Source organism: Porites lutea, chromosome 13, assembly GCF_958299795.1.
Source record: "Porites lutea chromosome 13, jaPorLute2.1, whole genome shotgun sequence".
In the NCBI taxonomy this organism is placed as follows: Eukaryota; Metazoa; Cnidaria; class Anthozoa; order Scleractinia; family Poritidae; genus Porites; species Porites lutea.
In genome coordinates, this window is record NC_133213.1 from 20,022,180 (window position 1) to 20,046,950 (window position 24,771).

The 24,771-nt window shown below is 37.0% G+C and overlaps 4 protein-coding genes across 6 annotated transcripts; 2 read left to right on the top strand and 2 right to left on the bottom strand.

Annotated features, from left to right (window-relative positions):
* Positions 1-9: 9 nt before the first annotated feature.
* Positions 10-6,688, top strand: LOC140922648 (proteasome subunit alpha type-5-like). Of its 3 annotated transcripts, none has more exons than XM_073372635.1 (11): positions 10-154; positions 240-368; positions 493-559; positions 1,991-2,117; positions 2,676-2,743; positions 3,127-3,234; positions 3,448-3,506; positions 3,909-3,961; positions 4,523-4,572; positions 5,519-5,605; positions 6,518-6,688. In XM_073372635.1, the coding sequence occupies exons 2-11, from the start codon at positions 340-342 to the stop codon at positions 6,596-6,598; spliced, it is 729 nt and encodes a 242-aa protein (XP_073228736.1). In that variant the 5' UTR covers positions 10-154; positions 240-339; the 3' UTR covers positions 6,599-6,688. The 3 variants fall into 3 exon arrangements, with proteins under 3 accessions (XP_073228736.1, XP_073228738.1, XP_073228737.1); XM_073372636.1 differs by having other exon boundaries at positions 11-154; positions 224-368; XM_073372637.1 differs by lacking the exon at positions 240-368.
* A 1,793-nt stretch (positions 6,689-8,481) lies between these two features.
* LOC140923217 (melanocortin receptor 3-like) lies at positions 8,482-9,947 on the bottom strand. The gene has a single exon (XM_073373297.1). It carries the CDS (start codon positions 9,915-9,917, stop codon positions 8,976-8,978), a length of 942 nt encoding a protein of 313 aa, XP_073229398.1. The 5' UTR covers positions 9,918-9,947; the 3' UTR covers positions 8,482-8,975.
* A 3,150-nt stretch (positions 9,948-13,097) lies between these two features.
* On the top strand, positions 13,098-17,146 carry LOC140923051 (proteasome subunit alpha type-5-like). The gene is made up of 7 exons (XM_073373109.1): positions 13,098-13,201; positions 13,585-13,692; positions 13,906-13,964; positions 14,367-14,419; positions 14,981-15,030; positions 15,977-16,063; positions 16,976-17,146. The coding sequence occupies exons 1-7, from the start codon at positions 13,142-13,144 to the stop codon at positions 17,054-17,056; spliced, it is 498 nt and encodes a 165-aa protein (XP_073229210.1). The 5' UTR covers positions 13,098-13,141; the 3' UTR covers positions 17,057-17,146.
* A 6,011-nt stretch (positions 17,147-23,157) lies between these two features.
* LOC140922515 (melanocyte-stimulating hormone receptor-like) lies at positions 23,158-24,675 on the bottom strand. The gene has a single exon (XM_073372493.1). It carries the CDS (start codon positions 24,673-24,675, stop codon positions 23,746-23,748), a length of 930 nt encoding a protein of 309 aa, XP_073228594.1. The 3' UTR covers positions 23,158-23,745.
* Positions 24,676-24,771: the final 96 nt, after the last annotated feature.

Below are 24,771 nucleotides of genomic sequence, written 5' to 3' on the forward strand. Positions count from 1 at the left end.
CTGACCATTATGACAGTCGGCTTTTAGGAATCCTGCACCCTCATACTTGATAAGCTTTTCTGGTCAAAAATCTCTTGAAAGTTGCCATTTGTAGTATAAATTATCTCCCAATTCGGATCTTAGACTCTCTACACAGCGTAAGTTATTTTGAAGGGTAAGCATATTACAGATTTTTGCTATATGATTTCTGTTTCGTTGTCCAACTCAAAGTTTTTTAATTCAGCTGTTTTATTTGACAGATTTTGTTCCTCGTGGCTCTCTAAAAAAAGCTTTTAATCAGCTTTATCACGGTGATAGCCTGGAAAATTTTGTCAACTGTGAAGATTTGCAGTCTTCGTTATGTTTCTGACAAGATCAGAGTACGACAGGTTGGTAATTTTGCCAGGACCTCGAAAAAATATCTGGCATTTTGTACGTAAGCTTAACTTATATAAAGATTTGTAACGTTTGGTAAACTAATTATTTTTACGCTTGCATGTATTATCCTATTAGAGGAGTTAACACTTTCTCGCCGGAAGGACGGCTTTTTCAAGTGGAATATGCCATAGAAGCTATCAAAGTAAGTCAGTCATTCGATCACTCTTGGTTATCAATAGTCATCACATCTGATTTCTCCTTACATGACAGTTGTATTAAGTAGTATGGCTCATATCACAGTAAATGGTATTTTGCATGGTATAATATCCCTGGCTCTTTTTTTTTTACCTACTAATAATGTTAAACCCAAGGGGAAAAGTAACACATAAGGTTTACCTTAGCATGACCTGCTGTTTTGTTGGGGCAGTCAATCCTTCAGGTGTGAGACCATTTTTCCTTCTTATTCCCGCCTTTAGTCTCCCTCACAGTAATTTTTGTCTTGTCATGCAATGCTCCTCCCCAAAAATGGCTGCAAGGGAGACGAGCCGTCCTTTGGATTTTCCACAAATAAATTTTCCTTCACTACTCCAACAAAACTACCAGCTATGCAAGCTAATAAGTCGGGGAAAATTACCCTGTCTGTCAACTAGCTTGAGAAAACAGCTGATAATTTGGAATGCACTGGCAGGGCTGTCAACCCCACACGTCTTCAAATATTGAGAATTGATGGGGAAGGGGTAATAGATGGCGTCATAATACATGGCACATGACGTTATTTGTGAAAAAAAAAATGCGCGAAAGAGATGTTGTTGGAATCGTATATGTAACACTTGACCTAATTGGTTTACTTCCCACCAATCACATTATTGCTTATATTACAATGACATACCGGAGTTTGTGAGGAAACGTTTGATTTTAACAGTAAAATAGCTGAAAAAACGCAAAATTGTTGTCGAATCTACAAGAAATGGCAAACTTCGGCGATTATCCAGGAGATTTCAGACTCTAATCTGGAGATGAGGAGAAATGGTTCAAAACCTGGAGTCTCCCGGATTATCTGGGAGAGTTGACAGCCCTGCACCGGTTTCTCATGGAAATGACAACTGAGGAATGAGTGCAGAATTTTCATACTGTTGATAATTTGCACCACTGGTTAGTTCTTCTGATTGGTTAAATAGTTGCTTGGAATTTCTGGGCTCCTCTCTTAGGTGTCATTTTTTCAGGGAAACCAGTGGCATTGTGGCATTGATGGCTCTCATGTTACCTGCCTACACTGCATCATTATACGTTTCTGGGAAACTGCCCACCTACCCCTCCCCTAAGCTAACATTAACACTTACTTCTCACTTAGGACAAAATGTCAGCTTAGGGGAGGGGTAGGTGTGCAGTTTCCCAGAAAGGTATGATGATCCCCCACACCTTGGAGCTTGACATTAATGGCATTATTATTCTCAAGTTTTACATGTATTGCATTTTTACCACATGGGGGTAAGGAAAACAAAAAAATTTTAAAAAATTTTAATGATGTCAAATGTTTTTTGAATCTAAGCACAAACATAGTACCTCTTTTTGTAGAGTTTCAGTCGCTACAAAATGTACAATTTCTTGCTGATAATCAGATTTTGTGTTTCAGCTTGGATCAACTGCGATTGGTATACAAACATCAGAAGGTGTAGTTCTTGCTGTTGAAAAACGAATTACCTCTCCACTCATGGAGCCAAACAGTGTTGAGAAGATTGTGGAAATAGACAGTCATATAGGTATTACAACATCTTGCAATTTTATGTTATAAATACATCAATTAAGTGGAACCTCCCATGAGCGATCACCCAAAAATGCTAAGATCTAGTGGTCTGTTATAAAAAGAGGTCATATAAAAGAGTTAAACCACAAGGGGTCTTTTCTTTTGACAAGTCTGGCACAGATTAGTCTTCTTCGCAGCCACTTTTAGGGTTGTCACACAATGCTCCTTCCCACAAAGCATTGTGTGACGACCCTGAAAATGGCTGTGAAGGAGACTAGGCACAGATCTGTTTGGGGATTTATTGCATACAGTTTTTAAATTACAATATGTAGCAGTGACATGGTGAAAATAAAAGCTTTTTTACTTTGAGTTTTGTGGTATATATGGTGATAAAGCCAAGGTTATGCTCCAGAAAATGGTTGTAAAGGAGCTCAATGCTGTCATTCAAAATTTAACTCTCACTCGGGTTCTAAGAGCATTGTTATGCTAGGTAACTTTTCTTACAAAGTCACATGATAAAAATGTCATTACCCTTATAAAATTTTTACCTCAGTTTATGTTTTTTTGTTTTGAGGTTGTGCCATGAGTGGCCTGATTGCTGATTCAAGAACAATGGTTGACAAAGCAAGGGTGGAAGCACAGGTGAAGCCCGAATATCCACATACAAATTCTCAAGACAGATTTCCATACATTTCCTTAAAGAATTATTGGAGAGAAATTGTTCTACGATCAAAGCATCTGCCCTTTGATTATCATTTCTTAAATTGTCTCATTTTTTTCTCTTGATAGTATATTGATACATTTAGGAGAAAATTGATGATGGATTGATGATTTCATTTATTCCCATAACTTTTTCTCTTGATTGTGTATTGATTATGTTAGGAGAAACTTGATGATGGATTCTCTTGGAGTTTAAAGGGTTAATGCACACTCCAAGCTATTTTATGTTGATCTCGTTGCACCCACACTTCCTTTAATTTCACTAATATTATGTTAATTTTTTATGATGGTACCCTGCCTTTTAGAATCACTGGTTTACGTACAATGAACAGATGAGTGTAGAAAGCGTCACACAAGCAGTGTCAAATCTTGCACTTGAGTTTGGAGATGATGACGCAAGAGAAGGAGCAATGGTAGGAAGTCCTTTGATTTTCTTTTTTGAGTTAACAAAGTAACATTCTACTTGTATGGTCTTCCCTTTCATCAGTATAACCATCAGTGCTAATGGTAGCAGCTCAAAAGATAATGAAATGCTGAAGCTGATTTGAGTTAAACCTGTGACAAGACACTGCTCCAAATTGCAGTTTTGACATCAGTCTTTCTTTTTTCATTGTTTTTTCCCTTAGAGTCGTCCGTTTGGAGTGGCATTACTTTTTGGTGGAGTGGATTCCAAAGGACCACAACTGTAAGATTGCCTTCCAAAAGTTGCCTTTCATTGTTTATGTTTACCACAACTAGGGTGAATGTGGCGAAATGCTTGAGAATTGAAACACAGTTAAACCTCTATGCCTCTAATCCCTCAAGCAAAACCCAAGTTTTCCCAGTCGATGCCTTACAGTTGGAACTTCTTGTAAAGGACCACGTCTTGTAAGCAGCCTTGTTTTGAGGCTGACAGTTTAAAAAAATTAAAGTATTTTTTATTGATTTTTAACCTTGTAAGCAACCACTTGATGCGTGTTCTGATCTCTATTTTCTCTGTATTTACCATGCTACTTAGAGAAGAACTTTTAGTGACAACATAGAACTACAAGCCTACCCCGGATAATATATTTTAAAATGACATTTTTCTCTTTTTCATTATTCTCAGTTATCACCTGGACCCATCTGGAACTTTTTTCCAATATGACGCAAAAGCGATAGGTATACCAAGCACTAAATATCAACTGTTAAATCCATAACTTATATTTTAAGGGTTTATATTCTAATATGCTGTAAAACTGTGTTTGGTAGGGATTGAAATAAATACTCAGAAACTACCTTAAAATTTGAGTAGTTTTGTTAGTTGCAAGACAGATGAATATCTTCAAGCACAACATTTTGCGTGAGCATATCTCTAGTAGAAATTTTATGGAAGACTTAAAAATGTCATTGAAGTATTGAAGTATTGCATTGGTTACTGGTTTATGAAGTGCTTCCAGCACATTTTAGCTACGTCTTTGTACTCTGCCTACTGGGGTGGGTAAGCAAAGAGGATGAGTTCTATAAATGGGGAACTGATTTTTCAGCTTGTTGTTTGAAAACGTTATCCCATCTTTTTTGGGAAGCTTACCTCTCATACAAGGAATAACTTGCTGTGAAAAACATACTAGGAAAGCTTTGCTTTTAGAGTAAATAGTTTAGTTTAAGCTGTGAATTCTTGTTTGGATAATCAGTCTCATAATTTGGTTGGTGATTTTGCTGATGAATTTGAACAAATTACAGGTTCTGGATCTGAAGGTGCACAGCAGGCACTAGAAGAAGTATATCATAAGGTAGTGACATTTTTTTGCACACTGAACATTGTTGCTTGTGATATATTTTATTTCTGTTCATTGCAGAAATAAGAACAATCAAACACAAAACTTGGGCTACATATACAGTCAACTCCTGATAATTCAAACCTCCAAGGGAAATAGAAAAAATTTCGAGTTATTGAGGGTAAAATTATATGGAAAATGATCTGAAGGGAAATTAAAATTACTTCGAGTTAACGGAAGGTTCAAGTTATAGAGGGTACAAGTTACGGGGATTCGACCGTATTTTAGTCAGTTTAGGATAAATTGAAGTGAAGGAAAAGTGATTGAATTTCTTCTGTCTAATGATTTTATCTGTAATTGAGTCGTGCATTGCACAAATAAAAAAAAATATTTCTGCTCTTAAATAGTCTTTCATTTTCCAGCACTCTGGCTTCATGCATTCATTGTTTAATAGAGGTATGGGAGCATATGGAGTGCAAAGGAGAAGGTGCAAACCTGCTAGTGATAGAGTTCGACCACAAATTTCAAGCACTAAGGGTAGGATGGGAGGGCTATTACTGTCTTTTCTCATGAGCACTTGATCAAATGTGAAGGGAAGAATGCACTAAGAGTCGTCTTTTTAACTTAATTTCATCTCCCTAGAGAGCACCGATTACACAGGAATGCATTAAAACTAAATTGGGTGTGAATACCTTTATGATGTAATCTTCCTGCTTCATTTTGAGTGTTGAGATTAGCAAGACATGGTCCTTTTGTCAAAAGACTAACAAGAAATCTTTTCTGTCAAGATTACAGTCCCATCCCACATATGGGATCGGCTTACCTTTGTATATAAAGCATAAAATTTTTGTGTGTGAAAAGTAAAGACTCAGTTTGAAGTGGGAAAAATTGTAGTGGTGATTCTTCTGTTTAAATCCAGTAGTTTACTCATGATTGAGTTGCAGTTCTGTCTTACTTTTAGTCAATGACTCTGAAAGAGGCTTGCAAATCTGCTCTTACGATACTCAAGCAAGTCATGGAGGAAAAACTCAATGCTACAAATGTTGAAGTAAGAGGGGTGTTGGTAAAAAAAGCTCCCATTTGCCAGTATATTAACACAATGAGGTCGTATAATAACACTGTTCTATTTTTATCATGATGATTGGCTGTGATTGGTGTATTCTAATCCCTGCTGCTCCATTCATATGTTGTTTATTTAAGGAGGCATAAAGAGTTGAGTTGTTACCTTTGCATCCTGCATCCCTGAGGCACAAAAATCCCCAAAGATGTAAAATAATAATTTCATGCCATACGTTCCGTAGGTAGCAAAGATCGATCAATCAATCTGAACATGAACATGTCATGCATGTTTGTATAAATGTTGTTTAATGATGCATACTTCATTTAGCCTTTCTTGTGCTTTAAAATGAAAGGAATACAAATTATTTTAATTTCAGTACACTGTAATACAGAGTTTTGGAGTCTGTCCTAGATTAACTGTCTGGTTACACAAAGGCCCAAGCATTTTCAATTTTGGACTCGTTGTTTTAATTGGGACTTATTGGTTCTGGACTGGGACTCATGATGTTTCTCAAGATGAGTCCCAGGACTCACCATATAACTATTTGTAACAAAATCACTGAGCCACCCTTCCCAAATAAGCCCCCCTCCCCCACCCCTTATCCTTAAAATTATAATAGAATGTAACACTTCATAATTTTTTTATTAAGATGATATGGTAATGAGGTTTTCCGCGACCGATATTATCAATTATTATTTTAATTTGACTGAAGGGAGTTAATTTTTGCAGCGTTTTATTTTGCTTCTTTTTTTTTCTGCAGGAACTAATTTTTGCGGATGGAGGTCAATCCGCAAAGTTTGCAAAAATTAGAACCTGCAAAATTTTCATGCTACACGGTACATGTAAAACAGTAATACAAATGTACTTCTCATGATATAACTCCTTTAATTTTTGTTTCAGCTTGCAACTGCCACACCAGACAAAAAGTTCAGGATGTTTACGAAAGAGGAGATTGAGACTCTTGTGCAAGAGATAAAATAGGCCAATGCACAAAAATAATTATTATGTTTAGTGAAATTCACTTGAGTGTCACTTAGTGTTTATTAATAAACGTCTGTTCAGGATGATTTAGTTTATCTTGCTTTTTGGGGGGATGGGGAAGGGGCTAGGAGTAGAAATTTTACAGTGCAAACTCTCAGACTGGGACACTCAAAAGAAGATTGTCCTATCTCAAGTTTTGTTTTTGTTTTTGTTGTTCTTTTTTTTTGCAAACGGACCAAAAAAATTCAAGGTTTAACTATGCAACCTTTGAAAACTTTAAAACCGTTTGAACTTCCCCGACCTCTTGGTAAACAGCCCTCAAATTTAAGATTGTTATCGGTCTGTTGCGAAAAAAACTTGAGAATCTTTTGTTTTAAGAAGACGTTCAGCTTTGTGATTAGACAATTTTCTTCCAAGTGTTCCAGTTTGAATATCTGCCCTGTAATAATATATATATGAGGGTGTTGATGGGGTAGGAGCTTCGACGGTTGATTTTTTCCAATTTAGACGGTTGATGGTTAAATTTTGGAGCTTTGATAATTTCTGTATCGACTAGTATCAACTGAAAGACTTGACGCCTGGGAGGGGTACGTGGGTAAATTTTTGCTGGGTATGTGCCGCTGGCCTCTTAGAACCCCTACCCCATTATAGTCTATTCTGTTGCCAATTATAGACCCCATCTTAGTCTCTTTTGGGCAAATGTGTAATTTTCGCGATCCCAGCTTAGTCACTTTCTATTTTTATGAATTGACCCATTTTGTAGATTGAAAGAAGAACACTTTACGTTTCATATGTAGTACAAACATTCTGGTACGTTTGCTAACCGCAAATATAAAGAACTTTCTTACCCCAAAAAATCCGAAAATGTGCGACCCCATTCTAGTAACTCTATTGAAAATGCGACCCCATTATAGTCAATCCAGTCGTGAAAATGCGACCCCATCCAGCGGCACATCCCCATTAGCCCCTTATAAGGAAGTACTTCCCCCGGGACTTGACGGTTAATATTAATCTGCATCTTTGAAGTTTGACGGTTAAATTTTAGGCCGTTTGACGGCTGACGGTTAACCCCATTGAGACCCTCATAAATTATATGGAGTCATACACTGCTCCAAAGAGAAGTCACCAATGGTGCGTTTCCCTGACTCCAAAACAATACTAAAACAATTAGAAGAATGACATGTCATCGTTTTCTGCGACCAATTAGGAGAGACCTTACGAACAGCTCCTACACTACTCAAAATTGATGGTTTTCATATAACGTCATCAAAATCAGTCTAAAGAATTATCGATCGTTTTTACATTCATGAAGTTTAAGGAAAGCTAAAAACTAATATGTTTTCAAAATTTCACTTCGATAGGGTTCTTCGTTTTGTGATAGAGTACGCTTGAATTTCTGAGCTTTTGCTTGATGCCGCATCTACGTGGCGGCCGTTTTCGGCGGTCTTCGTTTTCGCAGCAATCGCCGAGAGAGCCGTCCCATAAAAGTGACTTATTTAAGTGTATTTTGCAATCTAAACAGTCATTGTATTAGAAACGCTTTACTTTTACTTTTGAGTTATTAGAGAGATTATTCGAGACGCTTTCGTAGCAAAACTCAGAATACGTCCTCTAGACTTCCTATTCTTTTTGCATTTTAAAAAGGTCTCTTGATCAACTCTTGAATTTCGTTATATATTTAAAGAAAAAACGTCCCCTAGACTAGAAAGTACAGCTACTCCATGTCCTAGAACTTTCGACAAGACTCGTCAGGGTAGCTAACAGTTTAGGATGAGACGAAAAAGCCATGCATCTAAGGAGTCATCTTAAACTTTTTTGTTTCCAAAGTAAATATATCGGAAGTGTCTCGAATGGTTTTCTCTATGATTTAGAGGCCTGTTAGGGTAGCTAACAATTTCCGATGAGACGAAAAAGCCATGCATCTAAGGAGTCATCTTAAACTTTTTTGTTTCCAAAGTAAATATATCGGATGTGTCTCGAATGGTTTTCTCTATGATTTAGAGGCCTGTTTGGTATATTTGAAGCTGCCGTAAAAATTATTTATGTTTGGACGTCTTAGGTGAACTTTCGTCGTCTCGAAAGTTTAGGTGCATATTTTTCTTCTGATCAGAAAACGTTTGCGACCTTTATGGGTCCGGTCGAAAATTCGACGAACGTTGCGTTTTTGTATCATGGCTGAGAGAACAAAGCATATACATGCACAGCGCTCGATTCGCTTCTTAACGGAACGACATAAGACGTTCGCGAAAGGGACGTTTGCGAAATGTATCATAGGCGAAACGTCCGGTCACCGTTCTTCAGATTTTCTAGGCAATATTTCCTCCTTCCCACAGTTATTTCACAGAAAAACGTCGTTGGATGCTCCTGGGGGTACTTCTTAATCATATGGTTCCCTTCTTATGATATTCTTCACAGCCCTTCTGATTCCCCTATTTCTCCAGCAGTACACAAATGGATTCAAAAAAGAGTTGATGTAAATAACAGTATATACATACGTATAAGCAATCTGTATTGTTGTCGAGTAGCCATCAAGAGTTGCGACAATTATTGTTACAAAATGAGGTATATAGAGTATCATCGAAAGGCCGTAAACATAAATTACCGTCACGGCAGATCTTCTACATTTGAAGACATTCACTGTGTTTAGTTCAACTGGGCGAAAGGCCATGTTTTGATCTCTTATCTGACGTTGGTGCCGTCGGACGATTTGAAATATTTTGTAGGTGCTGATCGACAAAACAAGAAGTCCAAGAAGGAGAATTGCTATCATAATAAAATACCATCTATTTCTTAAAGGAAATCTCAATAATGCACAGGTTATAGAACAGATCCAGACACCCAAAACGGTTTGAAAAATACGTGGAACCGTGACAAAACTGTTGTATCGTAGATGAAGTGTTAAAACAAGAAGGCGGTCCACCGACCCGATAACCATAGTGGCTAAAGATGCACCTGATGTTATCCAACTTGATGTAGACAAGAGCATTCTCAACGTACAATGCAGACTAAAATTATTCATAAGCTCGGCTATTTTTGAAGCCACGAACAATGGCTGGCATATCAGGCCAACAAGAAGATCAGAAGCTGCCAGGCAACCCAGAAGGACGTAAGATGGCGTGTGGAGACATCGCGTTTTTCCAATTGCAAGAAGGACTAACAGATTCCCAGTACATGTTATCACAGAAAACAGCACGTTTATGATACACGTTAAGAAATTTGCTGTAAAAACTCCTTCGTCCGTTTTGTCCAAGTTGATCTCGCTAAAGAAGAAGCACGGGAAAGTTTGAGTTTGTTCATTCGACTTTGGTGAGAATTCCATTTATCCACAAACTGAACGAAACTAGCAATGTCGACTGCGCGAAATTTCACAAATCGTTGCGTCTAAACTGCAGTGTTTAAAGCTGTGTGAAGTCTTATAAGTTATTAATTATAAACACCAATGAAGCCAAATGTTCACACCAGTTAGCATTAATAAAACATGATAACCCTTTTGTCAATGCTTTCTCTGCATATTCTTTAATATGCACCTTCTAATAGGCTCAACTTAATCCCACGCTTTCAAGGTTCAATATGGCCACCTGTGACTTGAATTTTATACCCTCTAAAGCTTTTGACAAGAGAAGTATCACTCCACCCTATAAAGTATATCTTTTTCCGCATAAAGAGGTGATGACGTCACAGAAAAATACATTGTGAATTATTATGAGATTGGTTTCTTGGAATATTCAGAAAATGTCAAGTTGAAAAAGCTCCCTTGCTTAAAATCATTCTGGTGGTGAGATTAAGCACCGAGGAGTGCGTAAGGGTTTGCAATGATGCGGTTTTGCTCGATTTTTAGTGCGGTTTTTTCGAAAAATTTTTATTTTTATTTGCGGTAGTGCGGTTTTAGAAAATCAAGCAGTTTGCGGTATTTAGAAATTTCCGGGTAATGTCAATGCGGTTTGCGGTGTTCTTATGTTATTCTGTGCGGTGTTTGTGCACAACTTGACTCTTAAAAGCTTCTAAGATTGCCTTTTCAACCCAACGTTTTCAACTGCATGTTTCGTGTAATTATTGGTAAGCACACCCGCTGACAAATGACTAATGGGCTCTCCTAAATAATTTTAAAAGCTTTTTTCACCTTCTGTTTTTGTTTTCTCTTAAAATGCTCAATCTTAATGCTCCATTCTTCGCATTAGAATGCTTGTTAAACCCCCAAAAGAGTCATCAAAACTTTATGTCGGATTTGTCTTATGATAAAGAGGCTTATTTGTTTTAATTCAACAATTTGAGAGGGTTTGAGGCTAACAAAACAGTATATATTAAGTGGTATGGCAACATTGTATACACCTGTTTGAAAAAACTCTGTCCATTGCAAATTATAAACAATGAGTTTATGAGACCTATTAAATGTATTTATAGGTAGAAGTTTATTAGCATTGAAAATTAAGAGTTCGCGGCTTAAACTATCACACGATTCTCACACCAATGCATTTCAACAAGGTAAAATTAGATTAAAAGGATCCAGTGTTCTTGCTGATAAGCCGACGACTTCAGCATTTAGCAAATGTTTCTTCAGGGATGTCGCTAGTGAAAGAGAGTTGCTTCATGACCAAGAAAAAACTTGAAAATCGTAAGATGAGCCATAAAAGTTTACCGGAAGGGTTAAGATAAGTATTCCAGGGATTGGCATCCGCACAAGAAGCTCAAGATAATATAAGCTGTTCCAGAAAGAACTCTAAATTTGCAAGGCTAATATAATTCTACCCATAAATCCATTTAGTCTCATCGTTTATGGTTTATACTTTTCAAACGACAAAATGTTTTTCAATCTGGTATATACTCATTAATAGTTTCAATGCAGCAAAAAATGATCCTATACACCGAGGCATTAAAGTGTAATTTAACCTTTCTTTCGAGTTTTCTTAAACAATGTTTCTATTCTTTTTTTTTCAGAGAAAAAGATCACTGCAAAATGCTTCTAAAATGCTGGAATAATTCTTAACTTATTGACGGGGAGCTTAAGTAAACAATGTATAAACTATTAGGACCTACAAAATTTGACCACCTTATCTTTTAATTAGCTCACTGTTAAGGACCGGCTCTTTTTCAACAATGCTGCAATGGTATTTATAATGTGTTTATAATTTAAACCCTGAAAATTTGGCTCAACAGTTTGTTCCACGTTCTTGTATTCATGGTAGGGCCAAACAGTCGTGTTTGATATACACTTGTCGGTGTTTGGCTATCGGATAAAACACTTTTTTTGGTGTTTAATATATTACTTCTCGGTGTTTGGATGTCAAATGAAACACTCCTAATCGTTTTTGATATATTTCTTCTAGGTGTCTTGGATATATCATATGAAACAGTTTTCTCGTGTTTAACATATTGCTTCTTGCTTTTTAGATATGTTTTCGGGTGTTTAGATATCAGATGAAACACTCCTTCTCGTGTTTGATGTATTACTTCTCCGTGTTTGGACATCAGATGGAACACTCCCTCTTGTGTTTCACATATTACTTCTCTTTGTTCGGAAATCAGATGAACCACTTGTGTATACAGTTGGGTACTATGTATAGTATTCGTCTCTTTATGCAAAGGAAACAGAAGATCCAACTTTGAATCACTTTCAAGTCATTTGTCAAAGTATGAAGACTCTATTCCTCTGGCCGATAGAAACAGAAATAACCTCCTCGCGCTAGCCAGGATGAATAACTACTTGTAAGGAGCCTGATGTCACATTGTAAATTTTTCTGATTGTAATTTGTTCCCACAAAGAACTTAGGAGTTCTAGTGAGAACTCATTTCAATGTGTACGTACGTGTTGCGGAATTCTTTTAACCCCGCTCGCTGGTTGAAACAAATCAAGAGGACTGTATCTTTCGACGATTTAATCCAATCCAACAATCTACTGCGATGTACAATTCTCACATATTCAACGGTCGTAACACAACGATCAACGATCAAATATCGACGTAACTCTACGATCAACTAACAACTAACACATTCTAAGTAAGACAGAGGTTTTTTTTCTACTATCCCTGCTTAAGGCAGTACTTTTACATTGATCAGATGTGCAGTAAATGTTCCCATTGTAATGTATCTAAACTAAGTGACTCTTACAACATCGCACGTTCTTTCACCTTATTTAGCCTAAGAAAATGCATGCAGTTACATCATTTTTATTGTAAATATACTCGGACTTTGTCTACATTATTGTAAAATCTAATGTCACGAAATCTAACTTCTTTGCGCTACAAATGTCAATTTCTAATTAATATTGCATACAGTTTTTAAATTACAATATGTAGCAGTGACATGGTGAAAATAAAAGCTTTTTTACTTTGAGTTTTGTGGTATATATGGTGATAAAGCCAAGGTTATGCTCCAGAAAATGGTTGTAAAGGAGCTCAATGCTGTCATTCAAAATTTAACTCTCACTCGGGTTCTAAGAGCATTGTTATGCTAGGTAACTTTTCTTACAAAGTCACATGATAAAAATGTCATTACCCTTATAAAATTTTTACCTCAGTTTATGTTTTTTTGTTTTGAGGTTGTGCCATGAGTGGCCTGATTGCTGATTCAAGAACAATGGTTGACAAAGCAAGGGTGGAAGCACAGGTGAAGCCCGAATATCCACATACAAATTCTCAAGACAGATTTCCATACATTTCCTTAAAGAATTATTGGAGAGAAATTGTTCTACGATCAAAGCATCTGCCCTTTGATTATCATTTCTTAAATTGTCTCATTTTTTTCTCTTGATAGTATATTGATACATTTAGGAGAAAATTGATGATGGATTGATGATTTCATTTATTCCCATAACTTTTTCTCTTGATTGTGTATTGATTATGTTAGGAGAAACTTGATGATGGATTCTCTTGGAGTTTAAAGGGTTAATGCACACTCCAAGCTATTTTATGTTGATCTCGTTGCACCCACACTTCCTTTAATTTCACTAATATTATGTTAATTTTTTATGATGGTACCCTGCCTTTTAGAATCACTGGTTTACGTACAATGAACAGATGAGTGTAGAAAGCGTCACACAAGCAGTGTCAAATCTTGCACTTGAGTTTGGAGATGATGACGCAAGAGAAGGAGCAATGGTAGGAAGTCCTTTGATTTTCTTTTTTGAGTTAACAAAGTAACATTCTACTTGTATGGTCTTCCCTTTCATCAGTATAACCATCAGTGCTAATGGTAGCAGCTCAAAAGATAATGAAATGTTGAAGCTGATTTGAGTTAAACCTGTGACAAGACACTGCTCCAAATTGCAGTTTTGACATCAGTCTTTCTTTTTTCATTGTTTTTTCCCTTAGAGTCGTCCGTTTGGAGTGGCATTACTTTTTGGTGGAGTGGATTCCAAAGGACCACAACTGTAAGATTGCCTTCCAAAAGTTGCCTTTCATTGTTTATGTTTACCACAACTAGGGTGAATGTGGCGAAATGCTTGAGAATTGAAACACAGTTAAACCTCTATGCCTCTAATCCCTCAAGCAAAACCCAAGTTTTCCCAGTCGATGCCTTACAGTTGGAACTTCTTGTAAAGGACCACGTCTTGTAAGCAGCCTTGTTTTGAGGCTGACAGTTTAAAAAAATTAAAGTATTTTTTATTGATTTTTAACCTTGTAAGCAACCACTTGATGCGTGTTCTGATCTCTATTTTCTCTGTATTTACCATGCTACTTAGAGAAGAACTTTTAGTGACAACATAGAACTACAAGCCTACCCCGGATAATATATTTTAAAATGACATTTTTCTCTTTTTCATTATTCTCAGTTATCACCTGGACCCATCTGGAACTTTTTTCCAATATGACGCAAAAGCGATAGGTATACCAAGCACTAAATATCAACTGTTAAATCCATAACTTATATTTTAAGGGTTTATATTCTAATATGCTGTAAAACTGTGTTTGGTAGGGATTGAAATAAATACTCAGAAACTACCTTAAAATTTGAGTAGTTTTGTTAGTTGCAAGACAGATGAATATCTTCAAGCACAACATTTTGCGTGAGCATATCTCTAGTAGAAATTTTATGGAAGACTTAAAAATGTCATTGAAGTATTGAAGTATTGCATTGGTTACTGGTTTATGAAGTGCTTCCAGCACATTTTAGCTACGTCTTTGTACTCTGCCTACTGGGGTGGGTAAGCAAAGAGGATGAGTTCTATAAATGGGGAACTGATTTTTCAGCTTGTTGTTTGAAAACGTTATCCCATCTTTTTTGGGAAGCTTACCTCTCATACAAGGAATAACTTGCTGTGAAAAACATACTAGGAAAGCTTTGCTTTTAGAGTAAATAGTTTAGTTTAAGCTGTGAATTCTTGTTTGGATAATCAGTCTCATAATTTGGTTGGTGATTTTGCTGATGAATTTGAACAAATTACAGGTTCTGGATCTGAAGGTGCACAGCAGGCACTAGAAGAAGTATATCATAAGGTAGTGACATTTTTTTGCACACTGAACATTGTTGCTTGTGATATATTTTATTTCTGTTCATTGCAGAAATAAGAACAATCAAACACAAAACTTGGGCTACATATACAGTCAACTCCTGATAATTCAAACCTCCAAGGGAAATAGAAAAAATTTCGAGTTATTGAGGGTAAAATTATATGGAAAATGATCTGAAGGGAAATTAAAATTACTTCGAGTTAACGGAAGGTTCAAGTTATAGAGGGTACAAGTTACGGGGATTCGACCGTATTTTAGTCAGTTTAGGATAAATTGAAGTGAAGGAAAAGTGATTGAATTTCTTCTGTCTAATGATTTTATCTGTAATTGAGTCGTGCATTGCACAAATAAAAAAAAATATTTCTGCTCTTAAATAGTCTTTCATTTTCCAGCACTCTGGCTTCATGCATTCATTGTTTAATAGAGGTATGGGAGCATATGGAGTGCAAAGGAGAAGGTGCAAACCTGCTAGTGATAGAGTTCGACCACAAATTTCAAGCACTAAGGGTAGGATGGGAGGGCTATTACTGTCTTTTCTCATGAGCACTTGATCAAATGTGAAGGGAAGAATGCACTAAGAGTCGTCTTTTTAACTTAATTTCATCTCCCTAGAGAGCACCGATTACACAGGAATGCATTAAAACTAAATTGGGTGTGAATACCTTTATGATGTAATCTTCCTGCTTCATTTTGAGTGTTGAGATTAGCAAGACATGGTCCTTTTGTCAAAAGACTAACAAGAAATCTTTTCTGTCAAGATTACAGTCCCATCCCACATATGGGATCGGCTTACCTTTGTATATAAAGCATAAAATTTTTGTGTGTGAAAAGTAAAGACTCAGTTTGAAGTGGGAAAAATTGTAGTGGTGATTCTTCTGTTTAAATCCAGTAGTTTACTCATGATTGAGTTGCAGTTCTGTCTTACTTTTAGTCAATGACTCTGAAAGAGGCTTGCAAATCTGCTCTTACGATACTCAAGCAAGTCATGGAGGAAAAACTCAATGCTACAAATGTTGAAGTAAGAGGGGTGTTGGTAAAAAAAGCTCCCATTTGCCAGTATATTAACACAATGAGGTCGTATAATAACACTGTTCTATTTTTATCATGATGATTGGCTGTGATTGGTGTATTCTAATCCCTGCTGCTCCATTCATATGTTGTTTATTTAAGGAGGCATAAAGAGTTGAGTTGTTACCTTTGCATCCTGCATCCCTGAGGCACAAAAATCCCCAAAGATGTAAAATAATAATTTCATGCCATACGTTCCGTAGGTAGCAAAGATCGATCAATCAATCTGAACATGAACATGTCATGCATGTTTGTATAAATGTTGTTTAATGATGCATACTTCATTTAGCCTTTCTTGTGCTTTAAAATGAAAGGAATACAAATTATTTTAATTTCAGTACACTGTAATACAGAGTTTTGGAGTCTGTCCTAGATTAACTGTCTGGTTACACAAAGGCCCAAGCATTTTCAATTTTGGACTCGTTGTTTTAATTGGGACTTATTGGTTCTGGACTGGGACTCATGATGTTTCTCAAGATGAGTCCCAGGACTCACCATATAACTATTTGTAACAAAATCACTGAGCCACCCTTCCCAAATAAGCCCCCCTCCCCCACCCCTTATCCTTAAAATTATAATAGAATGTAACACTTCATAATTTTTTTATTAAGATGATATGGTAATGAGGTTTTCCGCGACCGATATTATCAATTATTATTTTAATTTGACTGAAGGGAGTTAATTTTTGCAGCGTTTTATTTTGCTTCTTTTTTTTTCTGCAGGAACTAATTTTTGCGGATGGAGGTCAATCGGCAAAGTTTGCAAAAATTAGAACCTGCAAAATTTTCATGCTACACGGTACATGTAAAACAGTAATACAAATGTACTTCTCATGATATAACTCCTTTAATTTTTGTTTCAGCTTGCAACTGCCACACCAGACAAAAAGTTCAGGATGTTTACGAAAGAGGAGATTGAGACTCTTGTGCAAGAGATAAAATAGGCCAATGCACAAAAATAATTATTATGTTTAGTGAAATTCACTTGAGTGTCACTTAGTGTTTATTAATAAACGTCTGTTCAGGATGATTTAGTTTATCTTGCTTTTTGGGGGGATGGGGAAGGGGCTAGGAGTAGAAATTTTACAGTGCAAACTCTCAGACTGGGACACTCAAAAGAAGATTGTCCTATCTCAAGTTTTGTTTTTGTTTTTGTTGTTCTTTTTTTTTGCAAACGGACCAAAAAAATTCAAGGTTTAACTATGCAACCTTTGAAAACTTTAAAACCGTTTGAACTTCCCCGACCTCTTGGTAAACAGCCCTCAAATTTAAGATTGTTATCGGTCTGTTGCGAAAAAAACTTGAGAATCTTTTGTTTTAAGAAGACGTTCAGCTTTGTGATTAGACAATTTTCTTCCAAGTGTTCCAGTTTGAATATCTGCCCTGTAATAATATATATATGAGGGTGTTGATGGGGTAGGAGCTTCGACGGTTGATTTTTTCCAATTTAGACGGTTGATGGTTAAATTTTGGAGCTTTGATAATTTCTGTATCGACTAGTATCAACTGAAAGACTTGACGCCTGGGAGGGGTACGTGGGTAAATTTTTGCTGGGTATGTGCCGCTGGCCTCTTAGAACCCCTACCCCATTATAGTCTATTCTGTTGCCAATTATAGACCCCATCTTAGTCTCTTTTGGGCAAATGTGTAATTTTCGCGATCCCAGCTTAGTCACTTTCTATTTTTATGAATTGACCCATTTTGTAGATTGAAAGAAGAACACTTTACGTTTCATATGTAGTACAAACATTCTGGTACGTTTGCTAACCGCAAATATAAAGAACTTTCTTACCCCAAAAAATCCGAAAATGTGCGACCCCATTCTAGTAACTCTATTGAAAATGCGACCCCATTATAGTCAATCCAGTCGTGAAAATGCGACCCCATCCAGCGGCACATCCCCATTAGCCCCTTATAAGGAAGTACTTCCCCCGGGACTTGACGGTTAATATTAATCTGCATCTTTGAAGTTTGACGGTTAAATTTTAGGCCGTTTGACGGCTGACGGTTAACCCCATTGAGACCCTCATAAATTATATGGAGTCATACACTGCTCCAAAGAGAAGTCACCAATGGTGCGTTTCCCTGACTCCAAAACAATACTAAAACAATTAGAAGAATGACATGTCATCGTTTTCTGCGACCAATTAGGAGAGACCTTACGAACAGCTCCTACACTACTCAAAATTGATGGTTTTCATATAACGTCATCAAAATCAGTCTAAAGAATTATCGATCGTTTTTACATTCATGAAGTTTAAGGAAAGCTAAAAACTAATATGTTTTCAAAATTTCACTTCGATAGGGTTCTTCGTTTTGTGATAGAGTACGCTTGAATTTCTGAGCTTTTGCTTGATGCCGCATCTACGTGGCGGCCGTTTTCGGCGGTCTTCGTTTTCGCAGCAATCGCCGAGAGAGCCGTCCCATAAAAGTGACTTATTTAAGTGTATTTTGCAATCTAAACAGTCATTGTATTAGAAACGCTTTACTTTTACTTTTGAGTTATTAGAGAGATTATTCGAGACGCTTTCGTAGCAAAACTCAGAATACGTCCTCTAGACTTCCTATTCTTTTTGCATTTTAAAAAGGTCTCTTGATCAACTCTTGAATTTCGTTATATATTTAAAGAAAAAACGTCCCCTAGACTAGAAAGTACAGCTACTCCATGTCCTAGAACTTTCGACAAGACTCGTCAGGGTAGCTAACAGTTTAGGATGAGACGAAAAAGCCATGCATCTAAGGAGTCATCTTAAACTTTTTTGTTTCCAAAGTAAATATATCGGAAGTGTCTCGAATGGTTTTCTCTATGATTTAGAGGCCTGTTAGGGTAGCTAACAATTTCCGATGAGACGAAAAAGCCATGCATCTAAGGAGTCATCTTAAACTTTTTTGTTTCCAAAGTAAATATATCGGATGTGTCTCGAATGGTTTTCTCTATGATTTAGAGGCCTGTTTGGTATATTTGAAGCTGCCGTAAAAATTATTTATGTTTGGACGTCTTAGGTGAACTTTCGTCGTCTCGAAAGTTTAGGTGCATATTTTTCTTCTGATCAGAAAACGTTTGCGACCTTTATGGGTCCGGTCGAAAATTCGACGAACGTTGCGTTTTTGTATCATGGCTGAGAGAACAAAGCATATACATGCACAGCGCTCGATTCGCTTCTTAACGGAACGACATAAGACGTTCGCGAAAGGGACGTTTGCGAAATGTATCATAGGCGAAACGTCCGGTCACCGTTCTTCAGATTTTCTAGGCAATATTTCCTCCTTCCCACAGTTATTTCACAGAAAAACGTCGTTGGATGCTCCTGGGGGTACTTCTTAATCATATGGTTCCCTTCTTATGATATTCTTCACAGCCCTTCTGATTCCCCTATTTCTCCAGCAGTACACAAATGGATTCAAAAAAGAGTTGATGTAAATAACAGTATATACATACGTATAAGCAATCTGTATTGTTGTCGAGTAGCCATCAAGAGTTGCGACAATTATTGTTACAAAATGAGGTATATAGAGTATCATCGAAAGGCCGTAAACATAAATTACCGTCACGGCAGATCTTCTACATTTGAAGACATTCACTGTGTTTAGTTCAACTGGGCGAAAGGCCATGTTTTGATCTCTTATCTGACGTTGGTGCCGTCGGACGATTTGAAATATTTTGTAGGTGCTGATCGACAAAACAAGAAGTCCAAGAAGGAGAATTGCTATCATAATAAAATACCATCTATTTCTTAAAGGAAATCTCAATAATGCACAGGTTATAGAACAGATCCAGACACCCAAAACGGTTTGAAAAATACGTGGAACCGTGACAAAACTGTTGTATCGTAGATGAAGTGTTAAAACAAGAAGGCGGTCCACCGACACGATAACCATAGTGGCTAAAGATGCACCTGCTGTTATCCAACTTAATGTAGACAAGAGCATTCTCAACGTACAATGCAGACTAAAATTATTCATAAGCTCGGCTATTTTTGAAGCCACGAACAATGGCTGGCATATCAGGCCAACAAGAAGATCAGAAGCTGCCAGGCAACCCAGAAGGACGTAAGATGGCGTGTGGAGACATCGCGTTTTTCCAATTGCAAGAAGGACTAACAGATTCCCAGTACATGTTATCACAGAAAACAGCACGTTTATGATACACGTTAAGAAATTTGCTGTAAAAACTCCTTCGTCCGTTTTGTCCAAGTTGATCTCGCTAAAGAAGAAGCACGGGAAAGTTTGAGTTTGTTCATTCGACTTTGGTGAGAATTCCATTTATCCACAAACTGAACGAAACTAGCAATGTCGACTGCGCGAAATTTCACAAATCGTTGCGTCTAAACTGCAGTGTTTAAAGCTGTGTGAAGTCTTATAAGTTATTAATTATAAACACCAATGAAGCCAAATGTTCACACCAGTTAGCATTAATAAAACATGATAACCCTTTTGTCAATGCTTTCTCTGCATATTCTTTAATATGCACCTTCTAATAGGCTCAACTTAATCCCACGCTTTCAAGGTTCAATATGGCCACCTGTGACTTGAATTTTATACCCTCTAAAGCTTTTGACAAGAGAAGTATCACTCCACCCTGTAAAGTATATCTTTTTCCGCATAAAGAGGTGATGACGTCACAGAAAAATACATTGTGAATTATTATGAGATTGGTTTCTTGGAATATTCAGAAAATGTCAAGTTGAAAAAGCTCCCTTGCTTAAAATCATTCTGGTGGTGAGATTAAGCACCGAGGAGTGCGTAAGGGTTTGCAATGATGCGGTTTTGCTCGATTTTTAGTGCGGTTTTTTCGAAAAATTTTTATTTTTATTTGCGGTAGTGCGGTTTTAGAAAATCAAGCAGTTTGCGGTATTTAGAAATTTCCGGGTAATGTCAATGCGGTTTGCGGTGTTCTTATGTTATTCTGTGCGGTGTTTGTGCACAACTTGACTCTTAAAAGCTTCTAAGATTGCCTTTTCAACCCAACGTTTTCAACTGCATGTTTCGTGTAATTATTGGTAAGCACACCCGCTGACAAATGACTAATGGGCTCTCCTAAATAATTTTAAAAGCTTTTTTCACCTTCTGTTTTTGTTTTCTCTTAAAATGCTCAATCTTAATGCTCCATTCTTCGCATTAGAATGCTTGTTAAACCCCCAAAAGAGTCATCAAAACTTTATGTCGGATTTGTCTTATGATAAAGAGGCTTATTTGTTTTAATTCAACAATTTGAGAGGGTTTGAGGCTAACAAAACAGTATATATTAAGTGGTATGGCAACATTGTATACACCTGTTTGAAAAAACTCTGTCCATTGCAAATTATAAACAATGAGTTTATGAGACCTATTAAATGTATTTATAGGTAGAAGTTTATTAGCATTGAAAATTAAGAGTTCGCGGCTTAAACTATCACACGATTCTCACACCAATGCATTTCAACAAGGTAAAATTAAAAGGATTAAAAGGATCCAGTGTTCTTGCTGATAAGCCGACGACTTCAGCTTTTAGCAAATGTTTCTTCAGGGATGTCTCTAGTTATAGAGAGATGCTTCATGGCCAAGAAAATCTTGAAAATCATAAGATGACTGGAGCCATAAACGTTTACCGGAAGGGTTAATTTAAGTATTCCTGGGATTGGCATCCGCACGAGAAGCTCAACATAATCTGCATAATGTAAGCTGTTCCAGAAAGAACTCTAAATTTGCAAGGCTAACATAATTCTACCGATAAATCCATTTAGTCTCATCGTTTATGGTTTATACTTTTCAAACGACAAAGTTTTTTCAATCTGGTATATACTCATTAATAGTTTCAATACAGCAAAAAAGTGATCCTCTACACGGTTGCATTAAACTGGAATTTAACCTTATTTTAGTTTCGAGTTCAAGTCAGCATTTTTTCTTAAACAATGTTTCCGTTCTTTTTTTTTTCAGAGAAAAAGATCACTGGAAAATGGCTCTAAAATGCTGGAATAATGCTTAACTTATTGAAGGAGAGCTAAAGCAAACAATGTAAAAACTATTAGGACCTAGGAAATTTGACCACCTTATCTTTTAATTAGTTCACTGTTAAGGACGGGCTCTTTTTTAACAATGCTGTAATGGTATTTATAATGTTTTTATAATTTAGTCCCGCTGAAAATTTGGTTAACACGTTTGTTCCACGTTCTTGTATTCATGGAAGAGCCAAACAGTCGTGTTTGGATATACACTTGTCGGTGTTTGGCTATCGGATAAAACACTTCTTTTTGTGTTTAATATATTGCTTCTGGGTGTTTGGATATCAATGAAACACGCCTAATCGTTTTTGATATATTACTTCTAGGTGTTTGGATATCAGATAAAACACTCCCTCTCGTGTTTGATATATTACTTCTAGGTGTCTTGGATATATCAGATGAAACACTTTTCTCGTGATAATATATTGCTTCTCGCTTTTTGGATTTATGCTTTTCGGGTGTTTGGATATCAGATGAAACACTCCTTCTCGTGTTTGATGTATTACTTCTCAGTGTTTGGATATCAGATGAAACACTCCTTCTCGTGTTTCACATATTACTTCTCTGTGTTCGGAAATCAGATGAAACACTTGTGCATACAGTTGTGTACTATGTATAGTATTCGTCTCTTTATGCAAAGGAAACAGCAGATCCAACTTTGAATCACTTCCAAGTCATTTGTCAAAGTATGAAGACTTTATTCCTCTGGCCGATAGAAACAGAAATAACCTCCTCGCACTAGCCAGGATGAATAACTACTTCTACAGAGCCTGATGTCACATTGTAATTTTTCTAATTGTAATTTGTTCCCACAAAGAACTTAGGAGTTCTAGTGAGAACTCATTTCAATGTGTACGAACGTGTTGCGGAATTCTTTTAACCCCGCTCGCTGGTTGAAACAAATCAAGAGGACTGTATCTTTCGATGTAACAGCACGATTTAATCCAATCCAACAATCTACTGCGATGTACAATTCTCACATATTCAACGGTCATAACACAACGATCAACGATCAAATATCGACGTAACTCTACGATCAACTAACGACTAATAACACATTCTAAGTAATACAGAGGTTTTTTTCTACTATACTTGCGTAAGGCAGTACTTTTACATTGATCAGATGTGCAGTAAAAGTTCCCACTGTAATGTATCTAAACTTAGTGACTCTTACAACATCGCACGTTCTTTCACCTTATTTAGCCTAAGAAAATGCATGTAGTTACATCATTTTTATTGTAAATATACTCGGACTTTGTCGACATTATTTTAAAATCTAATATCACGAAATCTAACTTCTTTGCGCTACAAATGTCAATTTCTAATTAATATTCAATCACAAAATAATAAAGTTAAGCATCACCTATTTCTTTCCCAACAGTACGCTACAGATCGACTGGGATTTGAAAGTGTTGGATTTGAGGAGAGGTGAAAACCGGATCACCCGGAGAAAAACCTCTCGGTGCAAGGAAGATTACCAACAACAAACTACACCCACAAATGGCGTCGACGCCTGGATTTGAACCTGGACCACATTCGAGGGGGGTGCTCTCAATAGTACGCCAACATTGCTCACCATACCCATCCCCACCCTTGCTCTCTCATATTGGCATCAAGGAAATCATTTTGGCTTGCCAGAGTAGGGGTATTTATTATTCATTCCGTCCCCCACCCCACCTCCTTAGAATGTTCTTTACAGCTTTTTTTATCTCCCCAATTCTCCAGCAGTACACTACCGGATTTATAAAGGAGTTGACGAAAATAACAGTCGTAGAGAAATCATAAGCGATTTGTTCCTTGATTGTATATCGATGGAACATCTCTGTGATCAGCGTTCCAATGAAAGGGACATAACATATCACAAACAAGGCGTAGATATAAAGTACAGTGACAGCTGACTTTCTGCATTTTAAGACGTTCACTGTGTTGGATTGAGGATGGCTCACGGCGTCAGTTTGTCTCTTTATCTGGCGCTGGTGTCTTCGAACCATCTGAAATATCTTCATGGTACTGACGGTTAGAACCAGGAATACAACAACAAAAATGACCAACGGGATGAAAAACCATTCGTCGGTCATCATCCAAAACCTTAGCACGACATTCAATATAACGGACAAGATCCAAATAACCAGAGTGGCTTGCAAAACCCGAGAAACGGTGACAAATGCGCTGTATCGCAAGTGCAGCTGCAAAGCGATTAGTCGGTCAACGGACACTGCAGCTATTGTGAAAAACGAAACGCCCGCTGTTGTCCAGCCTGATCTGGATTGAAGCATTCTTAACCAACAATACACAGTAAAGCTCCCCTCAAACTCAGCTATCTTGACTCCCACGAAAAGTGGCTGACATATGAGGCCAACGAGAAGATCAGAAAAAGCCAGGCAGCCTAGAAGGACGTAAGCTGGCGTGTGAAGATCTCGTGTACTTTTAATCGCAAGAAGAATCGTAGAGTTGCCCACACATGTTATGATACTGAACATTACATTGAGGATGCAGGTTAGAATATTTGTTATGAAAACTTCTCTCGTATTGTCAAAATAAAAGCCGAAGCAAGTTGTCTCAGTTTTGTTCATGGTCTTCATGATCGGAAAAAATTCTCTTGTCCTCCAACAAGGTGGAGCTATCATCAAGAGTTTCTTAATAATGTTCAAAGCTCACTAAGAGAACTTCTTAGATTA